The sequence below is a fragment of the Mauremys mutica genome, chromosome 1, assembly GCF_020497125.1.
Source record: "Mauremys mutica isolate MM-2020 ecotype Southern chromosome 1, ASM2049712v1, whole genome shotgun sequence".
Taxonomy (NCBI): Eukaryota; Metazoa; Chordata; order Testudines; family Geoemydidae; genus Mauremys; species Mauremys mutica.
In genome coordinates, this window is record NC_059072.1 from 322076229 (window position 1) to 322093382 (window position 17154).

Genomic DNA, 17154 nt, shown 5'->3' on the forward strand with positions numbered 1-17154 from the left:
AGACGGTCTGTAGTAAATTTTGAAAAACAATACAAAAAAGCATGTTTATTTTTCTGGAATTGAGTTTAGTAAGAAATAGAAAGTTTTCTAAGCAGTAAGATTCAAAGGCACTGTTTTTTTTTTGTTTTTTTTTAATGAGTGTTTCTTGCAAGGGAAAGAACCTTTTTCTAAGGTACATACCTAACTGAAAATAATAATTAAAAAAATCTAAGTGAAAATATTTTCTTTGGAGTGAAATTTATACTATAGCAATTAATAAATGTTGACACATTCTTAACAGATGCTATTTCTGAGAAGACAAATTTATGTGGAAGTGCTCAGTAAAAAGAGATTGCTGTAACAGTGGAAATACGTGTATGTTAAACTGAGTGGAATTGCCAACTTTTTTTTAAAAACTATTTATTTAGGAAGTTTAAACATGTTTACAAATCTGTGCCATGTAAATTCCAATTCTTCTCTAAAAACTAACTTTCATGTAAGGTTTCAAATTATGGACAATCTTTTCCCATCACCACCCCTTCTCTTCTTTTTCTACTATGTCAGGCTGACTTTGTGAAAATTGCCCATCCTGACTTTGCGTTCAGAGAGGCTGCTGAAGAAGCCTGCAGAAACATTGGTACCATGGTAGAGAAGTATGTTTTGTTCATTATGTTGCTGTAATATTGGCTTTCATGTCTGAAAGATTCTGCGTTATCCAAGAGATAACTCTTTTGCTTATTGTTATCATGTATCTGGAGGTTTTTATATGTGGAACAGAGAGCAACTTCTTTTAAAATGTTATTTAAAGATTTATCCTTACAGTGTCTGGTATAAGGTCATTCTGTTTTAGTTTCAGGTTGCATCTGGAACACTGTTTCATTGCGTAATTCACTGTGAAGGTCTGTGCCACTGGAACTCATCAAAGCCTTGGAACTAAATTTTCTGAAGTTTCTGGCAGTTAATTTTTTGGCGCTGAAGTCTGTATAATTTAGGGATGGCAAATCTAAAGGCACACAATACCTCTTTGTCTGGCATACTGACCACTTGGATTCTGATTGTGTAAGAGGGAATGTGAAAAAAGGGAGGAAAATCTTCTATTGAGGTTCAGAATATAGACTTACAATTTGAAGCTGTATCCAGTCAGATATCAACATTGAAGTGCTGTGCTGTCTAATTTACTAACCTTGAGAAAGTCCATTCTGGCTGAAACATCACAAAAAAAAAATCTCATTTGATAAAATATATGTTCTTAGATTAGTATTTGAATCAGATTTTGAGTATAGTGGGAATCAGTTTAAAGAGTTGCTTGTGTTATGATGAAGGCAGATGGGTATATATAATTTGCTATCAGAGTGTAAAATGTAGACAAGGTTGTCTGGGCTTAAAATTTTTTACCAGAGGCCTTTCAAACTAGCCATATTACTCCCTACTTGTCAGAGGTAGTTACAAAAGATGGAGAGTCATTTCCACCAGCAACTTGTACAGGCAATATCTTGGTAAGAAGTCCAGTCAAGCTGAGTGAATAATGGATGTTTCAGATCACTGGCAGTTAAGGAAAATAATTTTGTTTCAGGTTGAACAGGAAACATTTTTTGAAAATTTCTGGCGAATCAAAAAGTTGAGAAAATTTAAAGTCAAAATGAAACATTTCAGTTTGGCCTGAAAAATTTAGTTTAGGTCTTCAGGCATTTTGACTAAAGCAAAGGAAAGGAGGACTAGATTCACAAAACAGCAGTGAGGGGAGGAAGAGGGGGAGGGATAGCTCACTGGTTTGAGCATTGGCTTGCTAAACCCAGGTTTGTGAGTTCAATCCTTGAGGGGGCCATTTAGAGATCTGGTGCAAAAATCTGCCTGGGGATTGGTCTTGCTTTGAGTAGGGGGTTGGACTAGATGACCTCCTGAGGTCCCTTCCAACCCTGATAGTCTATGATTCTAAGATGGTGATATCCCTCTCTCATGAACTCTAGCCTAGTGGGAGACCCAGGTTCAGTTCCTCCCTCTGCATGATGTGGAGAGGACTTTGAACTTAGGTTTCCCCCATTGCAGCAGTATGCCATATCGCTATGAGCTGTTCCACTTTTCATAAATAGTCATCAAAGCAGATGTTGTATTTGGGCCTCCCACATTTCAGGTGAGTGTCCTAACCACTAGGCTAAAGCTTATCTGACAGGTACCAGCTCCACCACCTCCTAAAGCCATTTTCCTTCCTTTCCTTTTGTCAAAAATGCCTGCCTGAAAATTGAAACAAACACTTTGAGGTTGAAATGAAAAGTTTTTTATTTTGACATTACTGAAACGTTTAGATTATTTTGTTAGCTTAAAACTCATTTGGCAAACTCACCACAAATTTGTGAATAGTTTTGGTTGACCCCAAATTGCATTTTTCGGTGAATAAACTAGCTCTGGGTGGGGTTTTTGGGTGAATTAAGTCCAGTCCCCTGTTCCTGGATGCTAGGAAAGGGGTGGGTGTTGAGATTTCTGCAGGAATGGTATCCCTGGGATGTGTTCCTATTTGGGAGCTCCCTGTTTCAAGCCCAGCCTCCATTTTTTTGGGTGGTCCTCCTATGTGAATGCTTTACCAAGTAGCAGTATGAACTTGACATGATTCTTAAGAGCTCCACTGCTGCTTACAGGGTTCCAAATAGCAGTAGAAAAACTGACCAGAGTCGTCATAAGTTTTCTCTGCTAGTGTCTAACAAAGCTATGGCCAGCAGAGGCAGTGGAGCTTTCTGCAGTCTAAGGAGGAAACCACTGCATCAGTGTGTGTACTTGATAGGCTTCACACCATCAAGGCTAGAAAAAGAATAATTGTAAGATTAAATTCAATAGAAACTGATGGCTTGAGCCTGTGCACTTGTTTGGGAAATCTTCCCACCTGCAAGTGGATTTTTCAAGACCTACAGAGTGGGGTTGCTCAGTAAGGCTTACCTTGCTGTGGATTGTCTGTTTTTAAATGTCAGTTTGGATTGAAGCAAACTTTTAGAGAAGAGGAAAGCACAAATTAACACATTCTAAACTTTAGATCAGGGGTTCTCAAACTTCATTGCATCGCGACCCCCTTCTGACAACAAAAATTACTACACGACCCCAGGAGGTGGGACTGAAGCCTGAGTCCACTCGAGCTCTGGTGCCTTGGGGGTGCCAAAGCCGAAGACCAAGGGCTTCAGCCCCAGACAGGAGGCCTATAACCTGAGCCCTGCTGCCCAGGGCTAAAGTCCTGAGGCTTGGGCTTCGGCCCTGGGTGGTGGGGGTTGGGCTTTGGCCCTGGACCCCAGCAAGTCTAAGCCAGCCCTGGTGATCCCATTAAAGTGGGGTTGCAACCCACTTTGGAGTCCTGATCCACAGTTTGAGAACCGCTGCATAGATTATGCCCTCTGTCAGAAACAACATTTTTCTATTGAATGCTTAAAATAAGCCACTATCCTTAGACTTTGTCCTACTTGCCTCAATATGTCATGCAAAAATATTTGCCTGTTGAAAATAAGTACCCACCTGCATAGTCATAAATGCTAGAATGTATAACTTGTATCCTTGTATTGTACAGTAGTTTCTGAGCACAGTTACAACTTGAAAACATTTTGAAAACTTCGCCCTTGATTTCTAATAGTGTATGTCAGAAAAGATTAAGCTCTGCCTTTGAACTAGTAATGCCAGTAACTATTTCTGATACATGATTGCTTTCATCTTTATCTCTTTAGGTTAAATACAAATATCGAGCTGTGCCAAAGTTTGAAACAGTTGCTGGCTAATAAAGAGGTTATGGATTCCCTAGATCCAGAAACCAGGTACTTGTTAATGTTTAACATTTTAGAAGTTAATACGCTATAAATTATTCTCCAAAATGCTTGGAAATATTTCTGTATTGTTAAATTGATGGACAGTTCAGCACCCTTTTGTAAAAGAACTGCAAAACACAATGGGCAAGAAAATCTGAGACTACATTTTTATGCAACTTTTATTAACCACTGAGAATTTAACTGTACAGTAGTCAGGAAGTTCAGTTATTATGAATAGTGTGTGTGTGTGTGTGTGTGTGTGTGTGTGTGTGTGTGTGTGTGTGTGTGTGTGTGTGTGTGTGTGTGTGTGTAAAAGCTATGTTAAGGTTGCCCAGTTTAAATCTTTAGAAAATGAGGAAATGCAAAAGTTAAGTTTCCCATAACAAAATCAACTCAACCAAATTGTATTATTCTGCTATGATATACATCTAACAATGTAAACAGTAATAAGGTATAAATTTAAGAAGGAAAATAGGGAGTGGAATGTATTTAGAGTCGTACAAATTAAAATAAGTGCATGTTCATTCATCTAGAAGTCTCTGACATTATTTTTTTTTTTTATATGTAAATTGTATCTGGAGCACACTGGAAAAATATGCCTATGTGTGGTTAGCTTTCTGTTTATTTTCTTATTATTGGGGTTTCAAATAAAATCAAGCATATTTATTAATGACAGTTGTGCAGGGTCTGTAGGGTCAAATTAACGTCAGCATTTTTTACATTCACTTTATTGTTGTTTTAAAGCACCATTTTTACTGCTGCTTATTCATTTCTGCCTGACATATTATTCTTTCTCTCACACAGTAAGGATAACTATCCTACTTTCCCCCCCACAAACAATCAAATGTTCTAGGCTTAAGGGCTTTTTTCCTCATCAGTCAAAATAAATTAAATATTTTAAGTTAAATTGATGTTTTATAGTTTACACAAATTAATGTAATAAGCTTGTTAAAAGACATTGTTCAGTGCAGATCACCAAAATGTTTACAAGGAAAAACATCTAGTTTCACTGAATAAACAAAGGAATAAACCACCTGAAAGTGCACAGAAAAAAAATAGTTATAAAAGATTATATAATAAGTAATTATTTTCTATCTTAAATCAAAATATAGTCAGTAAAATGTAGCACACTAAAATCTGATTGCTGTGAAATGAGAGAGTCTTTAATGGGATTTTACTGTATTTTTAGGCAAGTGGCAGAACTCTTTATGTTCGATTTCGAAATCAGTGGTATTCATTTGGATGAAGAAAAGGTAATTTTTTTTGTCTGTGATATGTGAATAGATGTTTGCCTGACTTTTAAAAGCAGATAGCAAAATGCAGGGCATATGTAATGGAATTCTGTGCTGAGTTGCGCCCCTGAATGTTCTGGAAGTCAGTGGAGCTCAGCCTTCTAAAAAACCTATTTGTCATTAACTATCAAGTGGCTGGATTTGTAGTGTCCTGTACAACTTTCCAGAGTCTAGTTCAGCCTTCACTCTCCAGACTGCCTTGTTACTCAGTCCTGTGCTACAGAGAGTTACAAGCAGGGCCTCTGGACTCTTAGATCTGCCATTTGGGTTCGTATCTGCACAGTACAATTTTTGTGAAATGGCTAGTTGTTTCAACAATGTAGCTACACAGGGTGGGAAAAACATGCATCCAGTTATCTGGTTAACAAGCTACTCAAATGCAGCACTTCCGAAGGAATCAAACCACATATCTGTGCCACAACCTAAGATTTTTAGTGACTATAGAGCCGTGACTATAGAGCCTCCAAGTTGTGTGTCAGTGTGTCTCTCTCCCTGCAAGAGTCCAAGACTGATTGGACAGAGCTAGCAGATCTGAGCTAGTAATATGTTGGAGATGTTGGGCTGGGTGTCCATAAATGTTCCTGGTACTCATGACGTATCTCTGCATGAGGAAATCTCCTATAATTTTTGAGTTTCTAGCAGTCGAGGTTCCTTGCAAGTCCTGCGATTTTGAGTTCATATTAAGGTGCACTTGGTTAGAGGTATATTGCCATCCATAGTGAATTTCTGATCTTTTCCTAAGATTTGCTGGAATGCCACATGCTGCTTTCTCTGCATGTCTACAGGGCATTCTTGCTTGGATTCAGCTTCCTGGCACAAATTTAGGTTTCAGTCTCTTTGTGTTAAAGAATTTAAGATTGAGAATACCTCAGCTCTCCTGTCCTCCTAGGTATCATGAATGTTTTCTTCAGAATGTCTCTAGAGGTTGGTTTCTCTTTGGATTTTTTCATATATAGTATATTTATCTGTTTGGAATGTACTGTAAACATTTATTGCTGTTGTGGCTGCAGTGGCATTTTTTCATCCCTTTTGAAACATGTATGTTGAATGTTGTCTTTTGTAATATCTTGTTGCGTCTTGTGTAGTTGAGCTTTTTTTTAATTCTCCAGGAGTGGGGATCTTTTATAATCCATTTCTTTTGGAATTAACAAAGTGCCTTCTGAGAACGCCAGTTACAGGATGTAACTTATAATAGATCCCCACAGAGTTGGAATAAGTTTGCTTTTTTTTACTTGACAAAGAAACAGACTGTTGGAGGTGTTGTCAGTAGCTACTGGTGTGGTTCTCTGCTCTTGTTCAATGATGATAACAGTCGGCTGCATGCATGTTCCCTCTGTGTGCTGCCCCAGTTCTGTGCAGAGAGCTGACACAGCAAACCCTGAGAGAACCACCAAAGACCACTGACTGTAGTAAGGTACGAAGGAACCCAAGCCAGGTTTATTGTCAAATGAAGCACAGTAATAGTTTCCCGTAGACTCTACAAGACATACTACAAATTTATGCCCCCAGCAATGGACCGACTCAGTCAGTGGCGGGACTTTCCACTGCCCCCTAGGCCAGACAAAGATGTGCACTCCGGGACCTATTTTTATACAGCTACAGGACAGATTACTCATCCCTACTGATGTATTGAGGTACAGCCCGTTGGCTCATTAGGGTGCTGTCTCCCACTTTGATCATGTTGTTTCAAACAAACATCTATCCATCATGCTGTCCTTTTGACCCTGTCTTTAAGATGCACCTGCCTGTTCCTCATATCTCTGTGGTTCTGATACCATCTTGGCACAAGTTCCTCTTATGAGCACTTATGAGTGGATGCACCTGCGTCTAGCAGCCCTCTTCTTGCCAACTTCTGTGAGTGGGACCTGCCTCTGGCTCACAGCCCAGCTTTTGCTTAGCAATGCCTGGTACTTTGGTTCAGGCTTCAGGCCTCAGACTGGGCCTTTGATACAAGAGTTTATGTTTCAGGGCCTCATCTTACTACATTCCCCCACTTTTTGTCTTTTTAAGGGGAGGATGTTTACCCATCGTCCCGGAAAAGCATAATGCATGGACTAAGGACAACCTAGTGGGCTAAACACTGTCATGTGGCTATCCCATTTTACCATCCATACACTCCTGCCCCATCCGTCATTCAGTCTGCATATTCCCTAGTACGACTGATAGATTTTATTATCCAGTTAATTTTAGTCCCTTATCGTGGGCCTGGGAACGTTAGGCCCAGGACCTGATATAGATGTGCGTGGTTTGTGTATGTGTCAGCATTGTTAAAAGACATGCCATGGCTTGTTGGTCACCTGAGGGCTTTGTGAGGATAGGATAAATATCCAAAGCATACAGATATCTAAGTCTATGGATATGATTATATGGCTATATATCAGTATATATGTTTGTTGGTAAATGAGAATATATGAAGGTTAATACTGGATGAGTATATGAGTACATGGATATATATGCAGATAACTGCTATGATTATTCATAGATAGATATGTTATGCGTTATATAGCATACTACCATAACACCTTACTCCTTAAAATAATTATTTGGTCGTACCACAGCAGTATTAACTGCCATTTCCATCCCTTTCTTCATTCGACGCTGTAGCTTCGCTTTCTTAGTTTGATGTACCATGTAATAGCACATTCCCATGAGGGCAACAACTATTAGTGCCTGGATTCCCATCAAGATTACGCTAAGGATTCGGACCACTGGATGTAAGGTCACATCCTCTGGAATCGCCCACCATGGTGTTTCCACCTCTTTTTCTACATTTTCTATTTCAGTCAATTGCTGCTAGATCAACTGAGTTTTTCATATCAATGATTCTTTAGTTCTTGCTACCAACTCATGTATATCCAACTTCAAGAGTTTCACGGGGGGGATAAGTTAATCAATAAATCTTGTAAGTGTTCATGTGGAGTGATTGTTTCTGTGACAGTATTACCTTTGATTCTTGGCCAGAAGGTATGGGTTCCTATTTGGATAGTATTAGTGACAGGCACACAGAACCCAGCATCACTTGTACGGCAATCGTTTCCATTAATAGAAAAATTATGATAGCCTATAGCACAGGCCAAGTCCTGGATGCGTATCACCTCCTTAACCAGTTCTTTTTGTACTAACTGAGCCCAACCTTTCCCTGTACAATTAATGTCAATTGTGGCATAGCACTCACACAGCCACCATCCATTATGTTTAGTGCAACAGGCTTGATTAATTTCTGAGCCAGTTTCAGTGACTAAGCACACAGAAGGATAATGCTGTCCGTATTTCTTATTTACAAATGTTCCCACACTATTTGTGTAGTATACCTTAACTGGCTCTTGCAGCCATCGAGGGACCGCCATCATGAGGTACACGCTTTTGCTGTCTTCTTGGTCCCATTGTGGAACTCTATCAAATTTAACAAATTGTAAAAATATTGATTCAATATGATTAATGCCTTGTTGCAGCATTTGGTTTAAGATGGCCATGTGGTCTAATATCCGTGGCCAATTCTGAAACTGTAATTGCAACAAACTTTGTTGTACTATTTCAATTATTCTACTGCCATAAGCTGCACAAGCAACTGCCAATGAAACATCATTATTTTGTATGCTGTTAATAAGAGATAGAATGGTAGAATTCAAGTGGCTAAATCCTTGAGCAATCAAATGCATATTATCAATAGTGATTGCATGCTTGTCTAGTAATAGACTGCTAATACCTCCCCCTGTCTTCACCGCTTTGCCTATTCCACTCACCAAAGTGTTTATTTTTAAGTTAAGATTTTCAATATCTGCAGAATTCCATGTGGACATGCCAAGGCTGGAACCTCCCAATGCTGTTCCTAATAAGTCTCTTTTCTCCCTGTCATGTTATGGGGCTTGTGGCTGGGTAGGGGTAAAACCCCCTTTAAAGCCCTGCCAAAATGCTGACTGCAGCCTGCTCTCTGGCCAGAAGGTGTATCTACAGGTGTAGGTACTCAGCAGGGAGCCCAGCTGCAAGCCCTAACAAGGGCTGGCTCAGAGGAACATACTGAGCTAAGTAGTGACAGCTGGGCTGGAGCAGGAGAGGGCTATAAAAGCCCTGGGCAAACCTCAGTGAGGGGGCTTGCCTGGGAGGAGACAGGAGGGCAGCATCTCTGTCTCCTTGCCAACAAGGAAGCCTCAAGGGCCAGGAGACCCTGGGGAGGGTCTATGGGGCACTAACTGTTGGGGGATCTGGGAACTGCACAAGCACTGTAAATAAAGACCCTGGGGTAATCCAACAAAAAGAGGCATGGAAGACTCTTTATAATACCAGCCTAAACACAGGGTGCAGGCCCAAAAGTGGGAGAGCCTGCACGGGACCCTGTGACCGGGCCATTTGAGTTCCCTTCCAAAATTGTAATTGCCTTTCTACTTCTGAATTGAACCACTCATTACAGTGTTTGGGGCACTTCCTTGGCATGGTCATACTACCAAAATTAAGTATCGGTGGCACATAAATCCATCCTACATTTTCTAACATATAGTCTGCAGTAGGGTATAGGAAGATTCCTGAGCTAGGCCATGGCTGCATGGTGGGACATTCACTCCTTTGGGCAGGGTCAGTGGGTGGATTCCTAGGAGAAGGTGGTGTTGGGACTGTTGGAGCTGTTGTTGGACAGGCGTCTTCACAGACCTGCATGTGGCAGATACGTTTACTGGTGCTTGGGGTTATAGACCAAGTCCCTGTATATGTTCTTGTATCTTTTACTTGAATGTTACAAATGCGAATAGACACACTCCACTTATTCTGCAAGTCAGCAAATTCCACCCTGCCAGTCTAATCTCCATATGTTGTTACATTTCCCTCTATATAACTTATAACTGTGTCTGCTTCTTGAAACCAGTCCAAGTCTACTGTGTTGGTTTCGAGTTGATGTGTTTGGACAACACACCCTAGAGTCAGATCCTCTTCTACCATTCCTGTGAGATATATCGCTCCAATATTTGCCTTGGTGCCACTAGAGCACGCTCCATCTCTGGAGTGGCTCGTTTCTTTGTCTTACTTTGTATGTGTACATTTTCATGTGATGAGCTGTGGTTAAGAGTGTTAATGGAACCTGGGTGAGGAAGTGCAGTGATTACAATGCAGTTATTAGCCTGATTACAATTAACAGTATTATCCACCTTACAACAGCATGCGTATTCCCCCTGTGTCTCTTTACTCTGACTTAGTTCTTTTTCAATCCATCGTCAGGCATTCACGACCTCTGGGACAGGAACACGTTAGTCTCACTGCTGTTTCCAACAGGAGGAAGTCATATTCATAGGCCACAGCAGGGATCTATTACATCTGCATGCCTTCTGAGAACAAGAGTTACAGATAATATTCTTTTTTATCACCTCTTGACTTGTTCATTACTTTAAACTATGGATAGTATTTCCAAAAGCCCCCTGTTGGTCACATCAGGATTTAGAATAAGTCAGTCCAGACCATATTATATATTTAATTTTCTTATGATCTGGGCAGATAGCAGGTTGTAGTGACTATTGTGATCCCTTTTGGATTAGGCTGTATTATAAATTTCAGGCTATGGGTTTTCAAATATTTTCCTAGTGTGGCCCACATCTTGATAGAGAGACCATCTTGTGGGCATCTTCCCTCTTATTCACATCATGTAGCATCCCTTTGGCAGCTACAGAACTTACTTAATGGAAAAGTAATACTAAGGGGAAATATTTAATGTAGCCTAGGTATCTATAATATGATGTAACAGCAGAAAACAAGGGGATAAAGTCAGTAATGTTGAGTTCTCTGGATCCTTCAGTGAACTCAGAGGTATCTGCCTGGGGCCACCTGGCCCAGCAACTTGCCCTTTATCCTCCACATGGGGAACAATGTTAGCAACTAGGAGAAGTTTGCATGGGGCAAGCTATGAAAACTCCAGGACTATCAGGGCTCCTTCCCTAAAGCAGTCAGAGTCAGCTACAGGCAGGAATGCAAGGGGAATTCAGGGCCTTCCAGCCTCTCTGCTCCTGGACCTAGAAAGACACTCAGAACAGTGGACTCAGCTGTCTTTTTCTCCATTCACATGGATACAGCAGCAGCTGGAATGATCTTTTATTTCTCACTTGTGTTGCCACTGGTTGTTAGTCACACTACATTTTGCCCCTTTGTATCACTACAGCTCTTCAACGGTCCAGTTTCTCTCACATTTCTGCACATTGTGCTTATTTCTCCTTTTCATTCCTCCTGCTAACTGTCCTTTCCCCCTTCTACTCATTTCCCCCATCAATTTTCTTCCCTCTGTCAGACTCCCAACAATCCCTTCCTCTCCCCACATCAACTTATTTGCCCCCTCAAGAAACCCTAAGCATTTGAAACATAAATAAAACAAATATGCTTTTGAAGAAGAGGTTATGGGAGTTCCAAGACATGTTTCTGTTGTCATCCTGGTCACTTTACCACTATGCTATATTCCTTCCCCCAGGCTTTGTCTATTTAGGCCCAGATCCTACAGACACATTAATAAAGTTAAGCATGTGTCTAAGTGCGTAGTCCCATTGACATCAATGGGACTATTCTCAATAGTAAAGTTAAGTGCATATATAAGTGTTTGCAGGATCGAGGCCTTAGATCATAACAGGGCAGGGGCTGTCTTCCTATATGTTTGTACAGCACCTAGCATGTTGTGGTCTTTGGGCAGTGCCACAATCTACATAATAATAGGAGAGTCAGAATTGTGTGGTGATTAGTTAGCTTCACACAAGCTAGCAGTGGGATCTGCTTCTCTAGCTGATGTCTCCTAGATTTCCTCCATTACTGAAAATCCCTCTTTCCCTTCAGTTATTTACAAAATAATTGGAATATACCAGCATTTTTGAAGTACACCTCTACCCCGATATAACCCTGTCCTCGGGAGCCAAAAAATCTTACCGCGTTATAGGTGAAACCGCATTATATCGAAGCTGGAGTGCACAGGTCCCCCCCCCCGAGCACTGCTTTACCGTGTTATATCCGAATTCGTGTTATATCAGGTCGCGTTATATAGGGGTAGAGGTATATTTACCAATTGTTTAGCAAAAGTAGTGTAAAACATTCCAAAGTTCTGTTTTTTATGAACTTGTTTTGATTTTTCATGCATTGTTACCACGGCAGAAATGTGAGAGAGAATATTTTTTCTTCTGGAAGACAAGCATGTATAATGCATATATGTACACCACCTGATTTCGTTCTCACTGAAGACAGTGGTATGGCTCCCATTGACTTCAGTTGCACAGGATCAGCCCTAAATTAGGATTTCTTTAACGTCATATGCCTGATCCTAAGTAAGTAAGTATTTGCTGGGAATAGATCATGATTTGATTTAGTTGTGCAAACATAGCTTAATACTGTGGAAAACTGAGAGCTACTTGTACTGTATTTTAAGTGAATGTGTATCTTTTGCTTTATTTTTCCTAATTACAGCGTAAAAAGGCAGTGGACCTCAACGTCAAAATATTGGATTTATGTAATCAGTTTCTTATTGGAGCTCATCTGCCCAACAAAATTGACAAGCATATTTTACCAGAACACATTCGCTATAACTTTGCAGTTGAAGGCAATTACATACAAATCACTGGTCTGCAGGCAGACTGTTCTGATGATCTGGTATGTATTGTCTAAGTTTTCTATAGCACATCCTTTAATACAAAGGTGCATCTCAGTGATTTTGACACTAGATGACACAAGCGTGCCAACAGCTAAAAACAGAAAATAGGAACTGAGGGTTAAGATTTTTAGTGCTCTCTGTGGATGCTTTTCTCAAAAGACTTCAGTTAGAGCAAAAGCATTAATAATACCTTTTCAGACTGTTTCACGTAAGGCTGTTAATATTCATCAGGGTAAAGTAAGGAGAATAGCTGAACCCACGTTACCAAGACTATTTTTAAACGCTCAAAATCTTACCCCCATTCTTCATTGAATTTCCCTGATAGCATCTTTCTAAATTTAAATTTCCACTTTAAAACCTGCCTGGAATGGCTCCCATTTTTCTGAGTGTGGGTCCAAACCTGAGTTTCAGGAAAGAAATTGTCACAATACTTTAGAATCTTCAGTTTATGTAGTCAAGTAATTGCTCAAAAGGCAGAAAATGGTTTTTAAACATGTTACTTTTATCCTTTCTGGATACAGATAAGTTCTATTCTTCAAGTTCTTTTTGTATTTTTCTAGTTCAGGTGTAGAATTCAGTATGTAACTTGTCAGTTTAATGAGAAAAATTCACATCCAAGTGTTTTAATAATGATGATTTCATGTAGTTGTTGTTCAGCAGCGTTGCCATCCAAATTGAAGTTTAGGGTTATTTTTTGCTTTTTCTCATATTAATTTTGCATTAGACACTTAAAAATGCGGAGGATAATATGGTAGGGTGGAACAGGGCTTGTTTAAACAGTGTCCTCTTCCATAAATAAAATCTACATATGGTAAAATATTGTTTTGTGTTCCACCAGTTGGTACATACACCTGATGTTATTGGATGAGCTTGTCAAGGGTTGTAAGAAGAACACAATTATTAAGAGGGAAAGCGGGCAGGCTGTCCTTATCCCTTTTTCTAATGGGTAACAGGAGGATATCATTGCTGTTCTTTTTTAGATAGACTTTATATAAAGGATTGCTTAATCTGAAAGCATTGTGGCTGTGATACCTGGCCTTTCATTGGTTTGGGAGGAATTGAACTGTTTCATTTGTGAATTATGCTATTATGAGACCATTTCTTTTCTTCTGGTGTTAGGTACGAGAAGCTGCTTATAAAATTTTTCTTTACCCAAATGCTGAGCAACTGCTCTGCTTAGAGGAACTGCTTACCAGCAGAAACCATCTGGCACAGTTAGTTGGCTATAACACCTTTGCCCACAGGGCTCTTCAGGGAACAATGGCCAGAACTCCAGGTAAAGTACATGTATGTTCAGAAATGATAAGATTTGACTTGTGTCAGGCATGAGGAAAAATGTAGGTAGTTTAACTTGTCAGCTGTTAATACAGTTGTTGCACTGGAGAGTCTTATTTTAGTTATATGTTGTCAACTGAAATATTTATATTTTTCAATAAGAGCGAATATTAATTTGAACAGTCACTGTAATCTACACAATTCACTACTCGATGTTCATGGCTTAGGTAACTAAAAGCCATGATTATCACATCTGATTTTGCCTTGATATACATGTACAGTTTCTGATTTCTGTGTCATCATTTCAGTAGATAAGTTTAAACCAGGCTTGCTCTAGGAATGAAATATTGTTTGCTTCTTGATGTGAACTAATATATTTAAATGACATCATCATTTTGTTTAGTAATTTCCCTTCATTTCATATTTCCAGAGAAGGTAATGCAATTTCTTGAAACACTTTCTGACAGATTGTTTCAACGGTGAGTCTATTTTTCATTTACTTATTTAAAAAAATCCCATTTTAATTTCAAGAGCATAGGTCTTTTGATGCAAGACAAGACTCCAGTTACCAATAATTTGAGCATTTAGAAAATTCCTCTAAGGTTATTACTGAAATATTAATTTCTCTCAGATCTTGATTAAAATATTAACTTTCTTATATTAAATTAAACAGCATGATGTAAAGATTAACAAATATTTATATTGTCATACTGCCACGTGTGGTGGGAAATGGAAGTAGGAAATAAGTCATTCTCCAGATTTTTTTTGAGTGTAATCCACAGTTCTGGTGTGACTCCTACTGTAAAAGGAGATTACAGAGTGCATAAGAGTGAAAACAAAAATTCTAGGGAGCCCAGGTAGCCTCACAGGGACCCACCGATCAAGTACTAAAGCAGTGGGCTTCCCTTCCATATGCCCTACGTCCATTATCACCCCTGATTTTCCCCACACAAAGCTGATCATCCTACTCTACCCCCTATGGTTCCTCCAGTGCAAAAAGAATCATCATCATGCGGAGTGGAATGGTGGTTGAACACGAATATGGAGGTTGGGGGGGAAGATGGGGCAGCAGGATTGTTTGGGAGAGAAGGAGAGGGAAAAGTAGGACCTTGAGAGTACCTGGAGTGGGCGGAGCAGAGTGGATGAGCTGCCTGTGGTTCTTCAGCTCACAGCCCAACTCTGACGCATCATAGGCAGTTGGTAGTAGTAGGGTATGCATTTGTACTGTACATTACTAGGGTGACCAGATGTCCTGATTTTATAGGGACAGTCCCAATTTTTGGGTCTTTTTCTTATATAGGCTTCTATTACCCCAAACCCCGTCCAGATTTTTCATATTTGCTGTCTGGTCACCCTATATATTACAGACAATAAAACATCAATTGTCATTATACTGTACTACACTGGCTAAAATACCCTTTAATTAAAACTTTAAGGGTGAAATTCTTTTTTACAGAACTCTAAAAGATTTTGAAATGATGGAAGGGATGAAGATGAAACTAAATCCCCAAAATTCAGTAAGTTATATTGTGCATTTATTTTCTTTTGATTTTATATAATATGATCTAGCCTGACATCAGATGAGGAAAATAATTTCAGTCTTTACAATTGTAATATGAGTTGCATGTTGATAGATACATGCTCTTTTAGTTTCAGATCATTTTGGTTTTAAATAGCTGTTTCTAGTATTAAAACGAACCATCAGCTATTGGTTTTAACAGAATGATGCATGTGATAACCAAAAACTAAGGTGGAAAATGTAGTGGTTGGTTTTGAGCATGTTAAACATGTTTTCAGTTTTTTAAATATGGCCGTTTATTTTTTCAGAAGTGTGCATTCCCAATTTTCCTAGTGTCGTGCCTGATCCTTCCACACTCAAACCTTGATTTTGCATGTGAATAGGTTTTCTTTACATGTCCGCTTTTGAAAATCTGACTCATAATCCATAGTTTAAGGTTTATGAATTTGGGAATCAGATGCTTTCCATTACATTTTAGAGTGCTGTGACTATAGAAGTGATAAACATACTGAGTTATGTAAAGAAAGTGAGATCTTTGTCTTTGATTCACTTGGTTTTCATTGCGGTAATTACAAGTTGAAATCTTATGTTTCAGAAATTGATGCCTTGGGATCATCCCTATTACAGTGGTGTCCTGCGTGCTGAGAGGTAAGTTCCTTAGATATGTGCTAGCAGTGTAAATGTGAGAGTGTTCATTCCAAGCCCTTGCAACAGGGGTAATGGAATCCATAAATATACACAGGATTTCTTTCTATAAGGCCGTGCTTTAATAAGATAAAAATCACGAGTATCAGTAGGGGCGGTTGATATTCTTCTCTGCAGCCGCAATGCCTATCAATGTTTCCTTCTATTCCCTTTTCTTTTTTGTCTGTAAAGCCAAATATCAAACCTCTTTGGGGATATGAGATAATGAAGTAACCAGTTTCAGAACAGATAGATTTCTTACTCAACTTAATATTGTTTATTACGTTTATTGTGTAATATTTCTTAGCTTAATGCAATAGTGTAAAATAATCATAATGGCCATTGAATGCAAAGTCTGCATTCACCTTTCTTTTGCATGAGGGAAACAGGTATAGTTGAAGTGATTTGCTCCAAGCCTCAGGAAAAGGGGTCAGAAATCTGGGCTTCTGATTATCAACTCTCTTCTCATTCTTCTATACCAGCTGCCTCTCAGTGTGAAAGCAATGTTTCACAATGCTCCGGTATTCACCTACCGGAAAGCTGAAATTATAATTGCACTATGGAGGCGATCAGAAATCTGTATATGCATATATTTCCAAGTGTCTAAATTCCCCATTTCAGATCTAAGCCAATCCCAAACACAGGCTTTGTGGAAACACATTATGGCTTCCAATGGATAAGGGTTAATGATCTGTATTAACGTAAGAACAACCATACTGGGTCAGACCAATGGTCCATCTAGCCCAGTATCTTGTCTTCCGACAGTGGCCAATGCCAGGTGCTTCAAAGGGACTGAACACAACAGGCAGTCATTGAGTGTTCCATCCACTCATGTCCACTCCCAGCTTTTGGGTGTCCCTAGCCTCTGACAGCCCGAGTATGGGGTTGCATCGATGGACTTATCCTCCACGAATTTAGCTAATTCGTTTTTAAACCCCCATTATAGTTTTGGCCTTCACAACATCCCCTGGCAATGAGTTCCACAGGTTGAGTGTGCACCACACATCCAACTGAGTTACCTGCATGCTT

At 39.5% G+C, this 17154-nt stretch overlaps 1 protein-coding gene across 2 annotated transcripts in view; it reads left to right on the forward strand.

The window, feature by feature from the left end:
- LOC123370686 (mitochondrial intermediate peptidase) overlaps positions 1-17154 on the forward strand; it is a 117327-nt gene that overhangs the window by 10424 nt on the left and 89749 nt on the right. For both annotated transcript variants that reach the window (XM_045017408.1, XM_045017400.1), the window contains exons 3-10: positions 544-632; positions 3678-3764; positions 4945-5008; positions 12464-12646; positions 13767-13923; positions 14353-14401; positions 15379-15439; positions 16037-16089. In XM_045017408.1, coding sequence (XP_044873343.1) covers positions 544-632; positions 3678-3764; positions 4945-5008; positions 12464-12646; positions 13767-13923; positions 14353-14401; positions 15379-15439; positions 16037-16089 — 743 coding nt within the window. The remainder of the gene's footprint in view (positions 1-543; positions 633-3677; positions 3765-4944; positions 5009-12463; positions 12647-13766; positions 13924-14352; positions 14402-15378; positions 15440-16036; positions 16090-17154) is intronic.